Source organism: Muntiacus reevesi, chromosome 7 (assembly GCF_963930625.1).
Source record: "Muntiacus reevesi chromosome 7, mMunRee1.1, whole genome shotgun sequence".
NCBI classification, from domain to species: domain Eukaryota; kingdom Metazoa; phylum Chordata; class Mammalia; order Artiodactyla; family Cervidae; genus Muntiacus; species Muntiacus reevesi.
This window is the reverse complement of record NC_089255.1, coordinates 88,875,930-88,892,924: the sequence shown is the minus strand read 5'-3', so window position 1 is coordinate 88,892,924 and position 16,995 is coordinate 88,875,930. Positions and strand designations below refer to the sequence as shown.

At 44.5% G+C, this 16,995-nt stretch overlaps 1 protein-coding gene across 1 annotated transcript in view; it reads right to left on the bottom strand.

Annotated features, from left to right (window-relative positions):
* Positions 1-521: 521 nt before the first annotated feature.
* TSHR (thyroid stimulating hormone receptor) overlaps positions 522-16,995 on the bottom strand; it is a 155,335-nt gene continuing 138,861 nt past the window's right edge. Inside the window, exons 9-10 of the mRNA XM_065940784.1 lie at positions 3,224-3,412; positions 522-1,935 (exon numbers count right to left, since the gene is read on the bottom strand). Coding sequence (XP_065796856.1) covers positions 522-1,935; positions 3,224-3,412 — 1,603 coding nt within the window. The remainder of the gene's footprint in view (positions 1,936-3,223; positions 3,413-16,995) is intronic.

The window sequence follows — 16,995 nt, the reverse complement described above, 5'->3', positions numbered from 1 at the left end:
CAGAGTCGGAAAAAAAACAACTCAAAGCCTTCTCCTCCCCTTCATGTGTCAAAACAGCTGTTCCTTGTATGATGTCCTCTTGGACGTTTCAGTTTTGTGGAAATCAAACTCTCTCGGGTTGTATCAGTGAGCGTGAAATTGAACTGAACCAACACAGAGTCAGTTTTATCTTGTGGTCACCAACCAAGTTAATAAGGATTGCCATTTGCTAAATCTTTAGTATGAAATGCTATATAGAAGTGAGTAAGCGCAATGTCAACGCGGCTCAGTTCATAGGTATGAAACATTTTACAGTGTCATCGCTGCACTTAACATCCAGTGAATCTTCCAGGACGTATAGATTACTTTGATACCACCTGGAATTCAGACACGCAGGTTGCCTCTCTTCCTTCCTGGAGGCAATGATTAGGTTACTGCTAGTCCTTCTCCAGACATGAACATTACCTACAGATTAGATCAGCTGTGTGTTGTGTCGATGGTTGGAATGATGCTCAAAAAACCAGCCTAAGTCCTTGTACCACTTACAAAACTGTTTGCTTATACTCTTTTGAGGTTTGGTCCTGCTGCTTTGGGGTTTGATGAGAGTTTTCAAGCAGTTCATAGCCATCCTGCACGTTGGGGAGACTCTGCCTCACATCTGGGGGAACTTTTTGGACCCGAATGCTGGTGCTGTTCTTTGGAGAAACTCTCTGACCTCGGTATGCCTGAGCCTGGCGTTTACAGATGCCAAACTTGCTGAGCAGGATAAACACATCCCTCTGGAAGGCTTTGGTGAAAATGGCATAGAGGAACGGATTGGCACAGGAGTTAAGTGGGTAGAAGAGGACCAGCAAGATTTTGGAATTGGTAACAGTGATGAGAGGCTTGTTCATAAGGGCCGACAGAGCGTAGAAAGAGATTGGGGCCATGCACATGAAGTCAGTGAAGATCAACACAGCCATCCTTTTGGCAATTCTGGTGTCTTTGTCCCCCGGGTTGTAGTGGGGATTTCGGACTGTGATGTAGATCTTCACGTAACAGGCGCAGACGATGATAAAGGCAACGATGTTGAGCAACAGAACGAGGATAATGTACGCCAGGGCAAGAGGGGTCTCGGTGTCCATGGGCAGGCAGATGCTGACCTTGGCATAGCTGCTTATTCCCACCAAAGGGAGCAGGGCGAGCAGGAAGCAGCAAACCCAGCCCGCCAGCATGATGACGTAGGCATGCCAGAGGCGGATCTTGCGGTCCAGGTGCATGGCGAAGGTGATGGCGTGCCAGCGCTCCAGGGTGATGACCGTCAGGGTGTACACAGACAGCTCGCTGGCAAAGACGGTGAAGAAGCCAGCCGTGTTGCAGCCAGGGCCCGTCTGCCAGTCGATGGCATGGTTGTAGTACTCGGACTGAGTGTAGAGGTCTACGGAGGCGATGAGGAGCAGATACAGCCCCATGCAGAAGTCTGCGAAGGCCAGGTTGCACATGAGGAAGCGTGGCACGGTCAGCTTGTAGTGGCTCGTGAGGAGGATGACCAGGACGAAGACGTTGCCCAGGAGAGCCAGCAGACTCACAAACCACACCACAATTCTCAGGGACTTGTAGCCCATGATGTCCTCACAGGGGTTGAACTCATCCGACTTGGGGGTGCACACCATGTCCTCACTCCCGCCACACACGGTATAGTCGTAATGGCTGTCAAAGGCCTGCAGGGTCTCCTCCTGGGGGTTTTTGAGCTCTTGGCCAAAACCAATGATCTCATCTTCTTGCTCCTCAAAGAAGACATAGTAATGAGAGTTGCTGTGGGTATCTTGGAACTTGGAGTTCTCCTTGTACCCGGCACTGCCATCACCCAGATCCTCCTCATATTCCTGGTAGAAGGGACCACTCAAAGCACTCGCAGATTTTCTCTGACGCAGGCCCCGAATACTGCTCTCATTACACATTAAAGACTGAAGGATTCTGCAAGGCAGTGGATAGAAAGTTACCACTTGTTGAAAACCCACTAATGGTCTCCACCACACTTAGCAAAATGTGCAAACTAAGTAGTATGATACACAGGATTCTACATGATGTGGTCAGGCCTGTCTCTCCTGCATCATTTCCTATTACCTTCCCTACCCAAGTATGATCCACTGATATACTGTCCTTATTTCTCTTCTGCAACCAGTTCAAGAACAGCAGTGATTAAAAAAAAACAAAAAAACATGGATACTAGAGCCAGTCTGCCTAGGTTAAGACCCGATTCTACTATTTCCTGGTTATTTCACCTTGGGAAGGTCTATGAGTACTGGTTTATTTATGTATAGAACGGGAGAGAGAGAGTATTTTATTTTGAGTTGTTATAGGAATACATGAGTGTATCATTTTAAAGTTCTTACGACAGCACCTGGAATGTTGTTAGTGCCAGGTGGATGTGCGTGTGAGTGTGTGTGGGCTCAGTTGTGTCTGACTCTGCTGGTTGCTGTTAGTATTATTATTATTCCTACTCAGAGCTTCAGAATTCCACGTTCCCTTTGCCTGAAAAACTCCTGGCTGCCTCTACTGAGTATTCAGTTTTAAACTCAAATTGTCTTTCCTCAGAACAGCCTTTCTTCCTCTTTTTTAATAAACTGTCTGACCCTTGTGTTCATTTCCCTCATAGCACTATCTGAGATCATCTTAGTTGTTTGCCAGTTTCTTTTCTGACTTCCATACTAGAATGTAAACAAAATGCAAGAAGGCTCTGGTCTGTCCTATTCATTGCAGGGACTAGGACAGTGCCGGGCACGTAACAGGTGCTCAGTAAATGTTCACTGAACAGATGAATAAAGGGACACTATTGTGCATGCATGCTTATGGAAGTAAGCTTTAGGGTTTCACTAGCCCACCAGATAGATCCCAAAGAGATTCCTTAGATGGCCTCAGCTGCTGAGCAGATTCATCTATGGAGTGATGTTTAAAATCTGCAGCGAACTGCCTATTCTGCCTTGTTTGGAGGTTCATGAGAAATCATTCCTGTCCTTCCTGCATCACTGCCTAAAATCCTCCCCTCCTCTGCTTTGATGCAGAGATACAAGCCTTATTTCTGATCTACAAACACTTTTGGTCTGCAGAGTCACTGTGTCCCATGGACTTCATGTTTCTTACAGACGCTTCCAAATTCTTCTCCACCTGTTTTTGAAAACAACAGAACTTCTTCCTCAAACCCAGAAATTAATTCAACTTCCACCAAAACCTTTTGTCACTTAATCCAGACACTGCCACTTACCCTCTGATTTTCTTCTGATTCTTAAAAGCACAGCAGTGGCTCGGATAAGAAAGGTCAGCCCGTGTGAGGTGAAGGAAACTCAAGGAAAGAGGAAGTTTCTTTAGAGTCCAAGTGTTTCTTGCTATCAGTTCCTTCAGGTGTTCCAGGCCTTTGGATGGCAGGGCAGTGACACTGGTATAAGAGATGTCCCTGAGAGGGAAACAACAGTGATCAGATGGTGAGCAGCCAGGACCTTTTAGAATCCAGACAGGCCTGAGATTCATGGGGAGATGACATGATGCCTTCTTCTACTGAACATGCCCCCTGAGATATTACACACAGCCACTGGTCTAAGGAGGAATAATATGCTTCTAAGTTGATACACTGCAAGGGACTCCCTTTTTAAAAAAAACTTTCAGATTGGAGTATAAGTGCTTTACAATGCTGCATTAGTTTCTGCTTTACAACAAGGTGAATCAACTATATGTATACATAAACATATATCCCCCTTTAGCTTTCCTCCCACCCACCCCATCCCCACCCCCACCCCCACCCCTCTGGGTCATCACAGAGCACCGAGCTGAGCTCCCTCTACTATGCAGCAACTTCCCACTAGCTGTCTCTTTTACACACGGTAGTGTATATCAGTTCAGTTCAGTTCAGTTGCTCAGTCATGTCTGACTCTGCGACTCATGGACTGCAGCACACCAGGCCTCCCTGTCCATAACCAAGTCCCAGAGTTTACTCAAACTCATGTCCATTGAGTTGATGATGCCATCCAATCATCTCATCCACTGTCGTTCCCTTCTCTTTCTGCCTTCAATCTTTCCCTGCTTCAGGGTCTTTTCAAATGAGTCAGCTCTTCAGATTAGGTGGCCAAAGTATTGGAGTTTCAGCTTCAGCATCAGCCCTTCCAATGAATATTCAGTACTGATTTCCTTTAGGATGGACTGGTTGGATTTCCTTGCAGCCCAAGGGACTCTCAAGAGTCTTCTCCAACACCACAGTTCGAAAGCATCAGTTCTTCGGCACTCAGCTTTCTTTATAGTCCAACTCTCACATCCGTACAAGGCTACTGGAAAAACCGTAGCTTTGAGTAGCCGGACCTTTGTTGGCAAAGTAAGGTATATATGTATATATGTGTATATGTGTACATGTATGTCTGTGCTACTCCTGAATTCATTCCAGTCTCTCCTACCCCCTCTGTGTCCACAAGTCTGTTCTCTACATCGTGTCTCTGTTCCTGGGATTCTCATTTTTATTGCTTAGAACTCCAGTATCAATACAAATAATAAATAGTTCATCAGACATTTTGTTTTACCCACTGCAGTACAAACAAACTCTTGGAATCAGAGATGGATGTCAATTTTACTCTGGAAAACTATACCATATAATTACTAAGGGGTCTCAAGGCAAGTGAATAAATCTGAACAGATTCAAAGGGCCTAAGTTGCTCCCAGTCTCTGTGGGGACTAGGGTTTGGGGACTGATAAATTACTCATTGATTCAGATCAATACCAGTATCAAGAAAATCATCTAATGGTACAGAACTTAGGAGTCATAACCAGTTACATGGTGAATTCATGACAGAACAATCTCACCATTCTTTACAAAGTTCTAAATGTATTCCTGGAAAAAAAACTTTAGGGTTTATATTCACAAACTGAAGTGAGATTCAGGGTACTTCCAAAAACAATGGGGAGGTAGTGAGGCTGGGAGAGTGTAGACATTAGCATTATTTACCTGCTGCTGCTACCGCTGCTGCCAAGTCACTTCAGTCATGCCCGACTCTGTGTGACCCCATAGACGGCAGCCCTTAGGTAGCATTAAATCACAGCTTTTAGACATTTTTTGCTCTTTTCTCTGTTCTAGAGTCTACCTGTGTATCTTGCCCCATCATTTTTACTTGCATTGAATAATGGCTTGAATAAACCACAAATTTTAACCTGACACCTCTCTTATTTTATATTTTACCAATGTTCATTAAATAGTCTTTATTTTTTATACTCATATTTTTACTATCTCACATAATTAGCATGTAATATTAAACTGATTAGCAAATGAATTGCAGTGTCTACAACTTCTTCCTCCACATCATTGTAACTGAACTTTGCTGGGATTTACATTCTCAAGGTTCAAGGTTCCTAGAACTTGCTGTTGTTGTTCAGTTGCTAAGTTGTATCTGACTCTTTGCGACCCCATGGACTGTAGCACGCCAGGCTTCCTTTTCCTATGTATCTCTAGGAGTTTGCTCAAACTCATGTCCATTGAAATGGTGATGCTATTCAACCATCTTATCCTCTGTCATCCCCTTCTCCTCCTGCCTTCATTCTTTCCCAGCATCAGGGCCTTTTCCGATGAGTTGGCTCTTCGCATCAGGTGGCCAAAGTATTGGCGCTTCAGCTTCAGCAACAGTCCTTCCAATAAATATTCAGGGTTGATTTCCTTCAGGAATGATTGGTTTGACCTCCTTGCAGTCCAAGGTACTCTCAAGAGTCTTCTGCAGCACTACAGTTGGAAAGCATAAATTCTTCGGGGCTCAGCCTTCTTTATGGTGCTATTTCTCTTCTCTTCCCCAGTAGCATATTGGACATCTTCCAACTTGGGGATCTGGTGTCATATCTTTTTTGCCTTTTCATACTGTTCATGGGGTTCTTGAGGCATGCCGTGCAGGGTCACCCAAGACAGACATGTCATGGTGGAGAGTTCTGACAAAACATGGTCCCTCCTTGAGGAGGGAATGGCAAACCACTCCAGTATTCTTGCCTCGAGAACCCCAAACTTCCCTGGGGGGAGGCAGGTAATAATTGCTCTTTGTGCATTACTTTATGATCTCCAGGTGATTTTTAACATTAAGCAAGTACATTTGGAAAACTGGCATATATGAATGACTTTGTAGCTAGTGAGAGAGTTGTGGAATGAAGCACAACTGAGGAAAATGTGGTTGGACTTTGCCCTCCTGCCTGTGCTTTTGATGCATATCTTTCTCTTTTAAGCCTTCATGGTGCGGCCGGCCACCTTTCTGCCTACGGTTTTTCTAGAAGCCACTTCTGTGTGTCTATTCTGTCAGTGAAACAGGAGAACATCTCTTGGCTCTCCTTCTCTGCTTTGCTGTCTGTTGGATACACTGATTGTGTGTGTTCATCTGAAGGTGTTTATCCTTTCAAGTAATATGTTTGCATTTTAAAAGATAATTCTTAAGAAACCCCCTTAATAACTGTTCCAGTTACTGCATGACAAAATACCCCCAAACTAAGTGGTATCAAACCATTTTGTATTATAAGCATAGCTTTTATGGGCCAGGATTTCAAACAGGGCGTGGAGGGGACGGTTTGTGTCTGTTCCACGCTGTCTGGGGCTCAGCTGGGCTGACTCGGTGGTTAGGGTGGCTCAGTGGCTGGGGGCTGGCGGTTTAATCAGGCTGCTTCACTTGCACGTTCTGGTGTCAGGGCTGAGACGGCTCAACCCTGCATTCAGCTGAGATTGTGGATGTGCCTTCTCCCAGTGATTTGAGCTTCTCACAAAATGGTGGCTTATTTATGAGAGGAATCAACTGAAGAGAGGGCACTCTAGGAGAACCGGTAGATTCAAGGGCAGGTGGTACTGAACCTCATGGGCCGACCTGCCAACCCAGGGGAGACATCCTCCTCCATCATCTCACTCCTTCTCGGTGGGAAGAGCGTTCAGGAATTTGGTGCCTTATTTTAAAACTGCCATAGCTGTCTCGCTGTGGGCTTCCCTGGTGGCTCAGAGGGAAAAGAATCTGCCTGCTGCTGTGAGAGACCCTTGTTCCATCCCTGGGTCAGAAGATCCCATGGAGGAGGAAATGGTACCCACCCCAGTATTCTTGCCTGGGAAATCCTGTGGACAGAGGGGCCTGGCCAGCCACAGTCCATGGGGTCGCAAAGAGTTGGACACAACTGAGCGATTAACACTTTCACTTAGTTGATTCGGCAGTGAGGATATCAGTGGGGCAGGTATTTGCTGAAAAGAGACAGCTCACCACTCTGCAAAGCAGTCTGTGGACCAGGCAGCAGACAAAGAGACAAGACATCCTTTGTGTCCAGAGATCCAGCTGACTGAGGGTGGAGCCAGGATGTGGGTCTAGAGTTCTCAGATTCAGTCTCCTGGGAGCTTTTCTCTACCTCTTACGTTCAGGTCTCTGGAGTCTTTGACCTTAGATACAGGTGCAGTGACTCCTCCAGGACCTCATTAGGCATCTGGGAGTGAGGAATGTATTCCCCGATTTGTCTGCGTGTCTGCAGTGAGTGTATCCCAGGTAGTCTAGAGTTAGGTCCCGATGGCGCTGAACTGGGAGGGTGTTTTTGGAAAATGTGTATAAGCTTTGTGACAAACATCTGTTACATAATTAGTACTTGGCATATCATAGGTGTTCAATGTTAATGCCCTCTTTGCCACAATCTGGAGTTTATTTAAGCTCAAGTCAGAAGCGAGGGACGTAGCAAATACCGTTCCAGCCCAGATCTTGACTTATATATTCAATTGCTCATTGGACATTTCCACTTGGGTTTTTCACAGGCATCTCCAACTGAACAGATCCATCCCGAACTTAGCTTCTAATACCCCATCCACACGTCAACCTGCTCCTCCTCCATTTAAGCTAGCAGAAACCAGGGAGCTGAACTCCAAAAGAGCTGGAATCCATGTATCTGCCTGTCTCGTGGGAGCTCTCTGGTTTGAGCTAATAGCATCTCTTTTTCCTGTAGTAGTCTTGCCAGTTACTTGCCTCCAATCCACTCTCCACACGGCAGCCAGGGTAGTCGTCACACATGAGTGAAGCAAGGTCACACATGAGTGAAGCAAGCACATGAAGTGAAGCAGTGCTCAAAACCTTGCAGTGATTTCCTAACATATCGTAAATCACATCTACCCTTCCTCCCATGTTTGCCAGCGCCCTGAAGATCCGCGGCCTTTCCCTCCTCCCCAGCCTCATCTCAGGGGCCAGAGCCATTTGCAGCCCAATCTAGATCCACTTAATACTAGGATCAATCTGGAGCCATCTCCCTCCCCACAGGCAGGAGCCACTCGATGTCTCTCTAAGCATCCATTAAGCCCGCTGCTCCGAGAGTGCCCTGAGATGCTGCGCTCTCCTGACGCAAGCCACTCCACGCCTGCTCCTTAAGCCCTTCCAGAGTCAAGCAAGGGGAACACCTGGCGCCCCTCACCCTTTGAGAATGAGTTTCAGCTCCCCTGCAGAGATCTAGAGATCTGCAGGAAGGAAGGGAGGAGCTCCTTACACTTCCCAATGGACGCAGCATCACCTCTCCTCTCAAGATGATGAAATGATTCTTCCCTTTAAGCCTACTAGCATTTCTTTATTTCCTGCCTACCAACTACCATCTTCCAGGGCTTGGGTCCTTGTGGATTCTCTCTTGTCCTTGCACAGTATTCATGCCATGTACGTATGCTACCACGTATATACACTCCTGTGAAAAAGATAGCTACTGGGGACCTATTATAAAGCATAATGAGCTTGGCTTGGTGCTCTGTGATGACCTGGAAGGCTGGGAGAGATTGAGGGCAGGAGGAGAAGCGGATGACAGAGGATAAGATGGTTGGATGGCATCACCAACTCAATGGACATGAGTTTGGGTAAGCTCCGGGAGTTGGTGATGGACAGGGAGGCCTGACGTGCTGCAGTCCATGGGGTTGCAAAGAGTTGGGCACTGAGCGACTGAACTGAACTGAACTGAAGAGGGGTGGGAGGGAGTCCAAGAGGAAGGGGGTTATATGTATATATATACGCATGAAAGTCTTTTTAGGCATTATATCCAATTTACAAATTACGATAGAAATAGTGAAAGAGGTGGCTATGTAAAGTTATACACTATGTTCCATAAAATACTGCACAGTATAGCATCAAATAATTTAAAAAGGAACATCAATGGAAAAGAAATATTCATGCCATGAGTATTTACAGTAAAATGCAATTGAGCTAGACCCCAAATAAGATCTCAGGTCAGCAGTTTATATGTCTGCAGAGTCATGGTTCTTATCACTACCACCTTAGTTTAGGTTTGAATTACATTTCAACTGAGTTTTGCAAAAACCTCCTGAGTGATCTCCCAGGAAGTGTCTACTAACTCTGCCTTTAGACTTAGGAGAGGATGTTCTTTCTAAAACTTAAATCTCATCTTGTTGCTTTCCAGCTTGAAACCCATGGCCTACAGATTGAAGTTCAACCTTCTCTCAGTCTCTGCTCTCTCTCCAGTGGGAGTCTCCTCCTGAATCCACAAGGCCTGGGGATCTTAGTTCCCTGGCTAGGAACTAAGATCCCCTTGGAAGTGAACATGCAGAGTCCTGATCACTGGACAGCCAGATAATTCCCTGGAGTATATTTTCAAGTAATTTCTTAAAAAAGTGATATATGTAAGATATTTTCTGGATCCTGTATGACTAAAAAATGACTATGTCCCCCTACTCTTTTAAAATTCAATTGATACTTTCAGTTCATTTCAGTCGCTCAGTTGTGTCCACCTCTTTATGATCCCATGAACCGCAGCATGCCAGGCCTCCCTGTTCATCACCAATTCCCGGAGTCCACCCAAACCCATGTCCATTGAGTCGGTGATGCCATCCAACCATCTCATCCTCTGTTGTCCCCTTCTCCTCCTGCCCACAATCTTTCCCAGCATCAGGGTCTTTTCAAATGAGTCAGCTCTCCACATCAGGTGGCCAAAGTATTGGAGTTTCAGCTTCAACATCAGTCCTTCCAATGAACACCCAGGACTGATCTCCTTTAGGATGGACTGGTTGGATCTCCTTGCAGTCCAAGGGACTCTCAAGAGTCTCAATTCTTCCGTGCTCAGCTTTCTTTATAGTCCAACTCTCACATCCATACATGACCACTGGGAAAACCATAGCCTTGACCAGACGGACCTTTGTTGGCAAAGTAATGTGTCTGCTTTTTAATATGCTATCTAGGTTGGTCATAACTTTCCTTCCAAGGAATAAGCGTCTTTTAATTTCAAGGCAGCAATCACCATCTACAGTGATTTAAGAGTCTAGAAAAATAAAGTCAGCCACTGTTTTCACTGTTTCCCCATCTATTTGCCATGAAGTGATGGGACCGGGATGCCATGATTTTAGTTTTCTGAATGTTGAGCTTTAAACCAACTTTTTTCCTCTTTCACTTTCATCAAGAGGCTCTTTAGTTCTTCTTTGCTTTCTGCCACAAGGGTGGTGTCATCTGCATATCTGAGGTTATTGATATTTCTCCCAGCAATCTTGATTCCAGCTTGTGCTTCTTCCAGACCAGCGTTTCTCATGACGTCCTCTACATATAAATTAAATAAGCAGGGTGACTAAATACAGCCTTGGCATACTTCTTTTCCTATTTGGAACCACTCTGTTGTTCCATGTCCAGTTCTAACTGTTGTTTCCTGACCTGCATACAGGTTTCTCAACAGGCAGGTCAGGTGGTCTGGTATGCCCATCTCTTTCAGAATTTTCCACAGTTTATTGTGTTCCACACAGTCAAGGCTTTGGCATAGTCAATAAAGCAGAAATAGATGTTTTCCTGGAACTGTCTTGCTTTTTCGATGATCCAGCGGATGTTGGCAATTTGATCTCTGGTTCCTCTGCCTTTTCTAAAACCAGCTTGAACATCTGGAAGATCACGGTTCACATATTGCTGAAGCCTGGCTTGAAGAATTTTAAGAATTTTTAAAATGAATTAATTTCTAAAGTTACAGCTTTATTGAGGTAATAATTGACAAAAATAATATATATTTATGGTATACAAAGTGATGTTTTTATATGTGTATACATTGTGAAATGATTACCACAATTAACATATCCATCACCTCACATAGATGTGATTTTTTGTGTGTGGTGAGAACACTTTATGTCTACTCTCTAAGCAAATATCAAATATACAATATAGTATTATTAACTATAGTCACCATGCAGAGTACATCATGTGAAAAGTAGGTCAGATGAATCACAAGATAGAATCAAGACTGCAGGAGAAATGCCAACAACCTCGGATATGCAGATAATACCACTCTGATGGCAGAAAATGAAGAGAAACTAAAGAGCCTCTTGATGAGAGTCAAGGAAAAGACTGAAAAAGCTGGCTTGAAACTCAACATTCAGAAAACTAAGATCATGGCATCTGGTCCCATCACTTCATGGCAAATAGAAGGGGGAAAAGTGGAAACAGTGAGATTTTTTTTTTTCCTTGGGCTTTAACATCACTGTGGACGGTGACTGCAGCCATGAAATTAAAAGATGCTTGCTCCTTGGAAGGAAAACTATTGATAAACCTAGACAGTACATTAAAAAACAGAGACATCACTTTGCCAACAAAGGTCCAACTAGTCAAAGCTATGGTTTTCCCAGTAGTCATGTAGTGATGTGAGAGTTGGACCATAAAGAAGGCTGAGCACCAAAGAATTAATGCTTTCAAATTGTGCTGCTGGACAAGACTCTTGAGAGTCCCTTGGACTGCAAGGAGATCAAACGAGTCAATCCTAAAAAAGGTCAACCCTGAATATTCTTTGGAAGGACTGTTGCTAAAGCAGAAGCTCCAATACTTTGGCCACCTGATGTGAACCGACTCATTAGAAAAGACCCTGATGCTGGGAAAGATTGAAGGCAAAAGGAGGAGTGAGTGGCAGAGGATGAGATGGTTGGATGGCATCTCGACTCAATGGGCATGAGTTTGAGCAAACTCCAGGAGACAGTGGAAGGCAGAGGACCCTTGCATGTTACAGTCCATTGAGTCAAAAAGAGTCAGACAGGATTTAGGGAGTGAGCAACAACAAGGCTGTACCTTAGACTGTCAGAACTTAGGCTCTGTAACTGAAACTTTGTACCTTTTGACCAACATTTTCTTGTTTTCCTTATCCCCCAGCCCCTGGCGACCACCACCATTTTACTCTGTTACTATGAATTCAACTTTTTTAGATTCCACAGGTAAGACAGATCATGTGGTATTTGTCTTTCTGTGCCTGGCTTTGAAGATTTTAATTTTAGCTTGACAAGAGCTGGGACTCCGCTGGTTCTGTTTACTGTCATAGTTTTTGCACCCAGACTGGTGCTTAGAAGACAGAAGGCTATGAATACATATTTGTCGAATATGTTTTCAAAGTGCTTTCTTGTCTTATCTTCCTTTTTTATGGCATGTTTAAGGAAGCACACGCAGCAGTCAGGAGCAGGGGTTTTAAATTCAGACTATCTGGATTTGCGTTTTCCTTTCCCCACTGACTAAACTTAACTATCAGCCACTTAATTTTTTTGTCCCGCAGATTCCTTGTCTTCTTGAGCAGTGGCTCCCAGTGTGCTGTCAATAAATATTAACCATTATTATCATTGTCATTACCGGGACAAAACATCTTCTCAGGTTAACCTCAGGTCACTAATTGTTGCTTTGTAAAATGTTCTTTTCTGTTCTCTGCATGCCTTTTGTTGCTCCAGGCTCATCCCTGCCCTTGACCGGCTCCTGCACATATATTTGTTTATCTTGGTTTCCATCTTTGACGTTAGTAGCATTCTTTGATGGGTGTTCCTTGTTGTCACATTCACGCTTAAGACTGAGGCACTGAAAATCTGATCTCAGGAGCTTGTCTACCAGTAGACTTTGCTTTAGGGTAGTTTTGTAGGGAGCTGGCCATTCTGCTGTTGAGCCCTAAAATGCCAACATGGAGGTCTTTTTTATTTTAGAGTTTTTCAACTTCTTCAGAAAAGGTACTTCAAATCTCCAGCTTAGAGAGGAGGTACTTGGCAGCTGACATTTTGCATAAAAAAGGGTAGAGGGTTACCATTTCCAGATTGTTGTTCAGTCGCTCAGTCGTGTCCGACTCTTTGTGACCCCGTGGACTGTAGCCCACCAGGTAAATCTGTCCATGGGATTTCCCAGGCAAGAATACTGAAGTGGGTTGCTATTTCCCGCTCCAGGGTTGGGAGTGGGTTGCTTCCCCACCCAAGGATCAAACCAGTGTCTCCTGCATTGGCAGGCGAATTCTTTACCACTGAGCCACCTGAGAAACCCTCATTTCCAGACAGAGACGTTCAATTAACCCTTTTGTTTTTAGCCCTATATGTCACTCTTGCTACGTCCATCACCTCTAAATACCCCCCAACACACCCTTCAGAGGTGCTGCAGGGTGAGACAGTTGCCTCTGAATGTGGCTTCCTGTGGGCACTTTAAGCTTTGCCCTCCTTCTCCTCTGCCTCCCCCCGCAGCCCCCCCCCCCCAACTCTGTAGCTCTCTAGACCACCCATCTGTCCTCATCTGTCCTCTTTGTCCTTGTGGATTTCTGTATATTAAAATTTTCTTTCCCACGTTTCTTAAGGGGATCTCAGGAGGGAGAAAAAATAAAAGCTTCAGTTCAATGCATCATCTCTGACTTTTAATCACTCTTCCATTTCGCATGTAGAAATGAGCAGGAGGTAAGAATCAGCACGTGTTGAATGCTGAGCCACACAGGACAACCTCCAAATCTGGAGTTGATGGGGAAACAGCCTTAGTCTGCAGAAATCCTCTAACTTACCAAGGCAGGGATCATTTTATTTGAAGCTGTATCTCTTCCCATTTGCCTACATTTTTATTTGACCACTTTGAACCCAGAATTTCCTAGTGGTGTACCTTTTCTCAAATAAACCCTTCAGGGTACAGTTAAAATTGTAAGTGTTGGTACTGGAGTGAGGAGGATATGGAGGGTAGCTATCAGCCAGCAAGGGACCTGAATTCCTTTGTAAATGCAGCCATGCAGAGTGAAGTCTACAAGCTTGAGGGCCTTGCTTCCCCTGTCTGACTCTGGCACTTTCCACAAAGAGCTCATCAAGTGAGGGACACTGAGCTTCAAGAGAATTTGTCTTTAGCCAGTATTTACTCATAAACAACATGCAGCTGAGCCAAGCCTGGCAGACAGTTCGAAGTCTAATTGCCTAGGTCATGGGAACCTTCTCAAGTTAAGTGTCTAATGAAAGTAACAGGACCTGAGTTGGGACGGAATGAATCCTGCAGGGTTATGTCCCGGGCAAGAATATCACCAAATTTTAATGATGCCAGGGGAAAAAAAAAAGGCCAACTGATATTTGACGTCACAGCAAGAACAAATTGCTTCTCATTAGCAATTATCTGCTCTAGCATTGCCAAACATTGGAACAATGTCCATTTTTTTTTTTGGTGAGATGTTTTATCATGATCAAATACACAGTTAACCTTTGATGAATTCAATTGCATCTTAAATAAGCACTAATCGGCTCGCCAGTGTTTCAGCAGCAATTACAAGTCTCTTTTATGTCTGCTTGCAATGAACATGGCTTCTCCAGAGGTCAACATGTAGACACTGATTCATTATGAATGTGTAGTCACATCTGTAAATTGGTAGATGGAAATGCATCTAAGAGCAGAAAGAAGGTTAATTGACTGTTTAAAAAGGAGTTTAATTAATCGATTGACAACAAGGGCTTAGAGGCTTTAAGTTCAAGACAGTTAGCCTGTCATTATTTGTTTGAAAGAATTTTAAAATAGGGTATGCATTTATTTAATAAGTATTCATGATTGTTTTCTATGTCTCAGGTATAGCAGTAAACTTAGCATGTAGAAATTACCATGCTTCTCGTGCTTACATTCTAGTTGGGCGAGAAGAACAATTTTTAAAACATGGAAGTAAAACACAATATGTTAGCTGATGATGATCAGTACCATGGGGAAAAGCAACATAGAGTAGGGGAAGGGAAGAGCCCAGAGCTGGATCACAGTTAGAGATGGGGGCGGGTGTCAGGGAAGGCCTCACTGAGGAGCTGGTTGAGCAGAGGTCTGAAGGAGGTGAGGGAGAAAGCCACACTTATATCTGGGAAAGAGTATTCCAGGAGAGAGACCAGTCAGTGCAAAGGCCCTGTGGCGAGCGTGTACCTGGCTTGTTTAAACAAGCAGAGAGGCCAGAGTGGCTGGAGCTAAGGCAGTGGGATGTGAGAGCAGGAAACATGGGAGGAGATGTCAGAGACGTTACGGGGAGCAGGTCATACGTGCCTTGAAGACCACCCAAGGGACTCTGTCTTCTCATCAGAATAAGATCAAAAGCCTTCAGAGGAATGGTACAGTCTGACTTAACCTTAAAAGGGCCAAACTGACTACTGCTCTGAAAGCAAACCCAAGGGAGCAAAGGGTGAAAACAAGCAGGCCAACAGGAGACAGGATGGTTCTTGGACCAGAGTGGCAGCCGTGGAGATGCTGAGAGTGGTTGGAGTCTGTATAGTTTTAAAAGGTGAACCAGTGGGATAGAATTTCTGATGGATTTGGATATGGGGTATGAGAGGACGGTCAAGAATGATTCTGTGACCAATGGTCTACAGTTCAGTTCAGTTCAGTCGCTCAGTCGTGTCCAACTCTTTGCGACCCCATGAATCGCAGCACGCCAGGCCTCCATGTCCATCACCAATTCCTGGAGTTTACCCAAACTCATGTCCATGGAGTCGGTGATGCCATGCAGACATCTCATCCTCTGTCGTCCCCCTCTGCTCCTGCCCACAATCCCTCCCAGCTTCAGGGTCTTTTTAAATGAGTCAACTCTTAGCATGAGGTGGCCAAAGTATTGGAGTTTCAGTTTCAGCATCAGTCCTTCCAATGAACACCCAGGACTGATCTCCTTTAGGATGGACTGGTTGGATCTCCTTGCAGTCCAAGGGACTCTCAAGAGTCTTCTTCAACACCACAGTTCAAAAGCATCAATTCTTTGGCACTTAGCTTTCTTCACCGTCCAACTCTCACATCCATACATGACCACTGGAAAAACCATAGCCTTGATTAGGCGAACCTTTGTTGGCAAAGTAATGTCTCTGCTTTTTAATATGCTAGCTAGGTTGGTCATAACTTTCCTTCCAAGGAGTAAGCATCTTTTAATTTCAAGGCTGCAATCACCATCTGCAGTGATTTCGGAGCCCAAAAAATAAAGTCAGCTACTGTTTTCTCTGTTTCCCATCTATTTCCCATGAAGTGATGGGATCAGATGCCATGATCTTAGATTTGTGAATGTTGAGCATTAAGCCAACCTTTTCCCTCTCCTCTTTCACTTGCATCAAGAGGCTTTTTAGTTCCTCTTCACTTTCTGCCATAAGGGTAGTGTCATCTGCATATCTGAGGTTATTGATATTTCACCCAGCAATCTTGATTCCAGCTTGTGCTTCCTCTAGCCCAGTGTTTCTCATGATGTTCTCTGCACATAAGTTAAATAAGCAGGGTGACAATATACAGCCTTGATGTACTCCTTTTCCTATTTGGAACCAGTCTGTTGTTCCATGTCCTAACTGTTGCTTCCTGACTTGCATATAGGTTTCTCAAGTGGCAGGTCAGGTGGTCTGGTATTCCCATCTCTCTCACACAGTCAAAGGTTTTGGCATAGTCAATAAAGCAGAAATAGATGTTTTTCTGGAACTCTGTTGCTTTTTCAATGATCCAGCAGATGTTGGCAATTTGATCTCTGGTTCCTCTGCCTTTTCTAAAACCAGCTTGAACATCCGGAAATTCACGGTTCTCATATTGCTGAAGCCTGGCTTGGAGAATTTTGAGCATTACTTTACTAGTGTGTGAGATGAGTGCGATTGTGTGATAGTTTGAGCATTCCTTGGCATTGCCTTGTTTTGGTATTGGAATGAAAACTGACCTTTTACAGTCCTGTGGCCACTCCTGAGATTTCCAAATATGCTGGCATATTGAGTGCAGCACTTTCACAGCATCATCTTTCAGGATTTGAAATAGCTCAACTGGAATTCCATCACGTCCACTAGCTTTGTTCGTAGTGATGCTTTCTAAGGCCCACTTG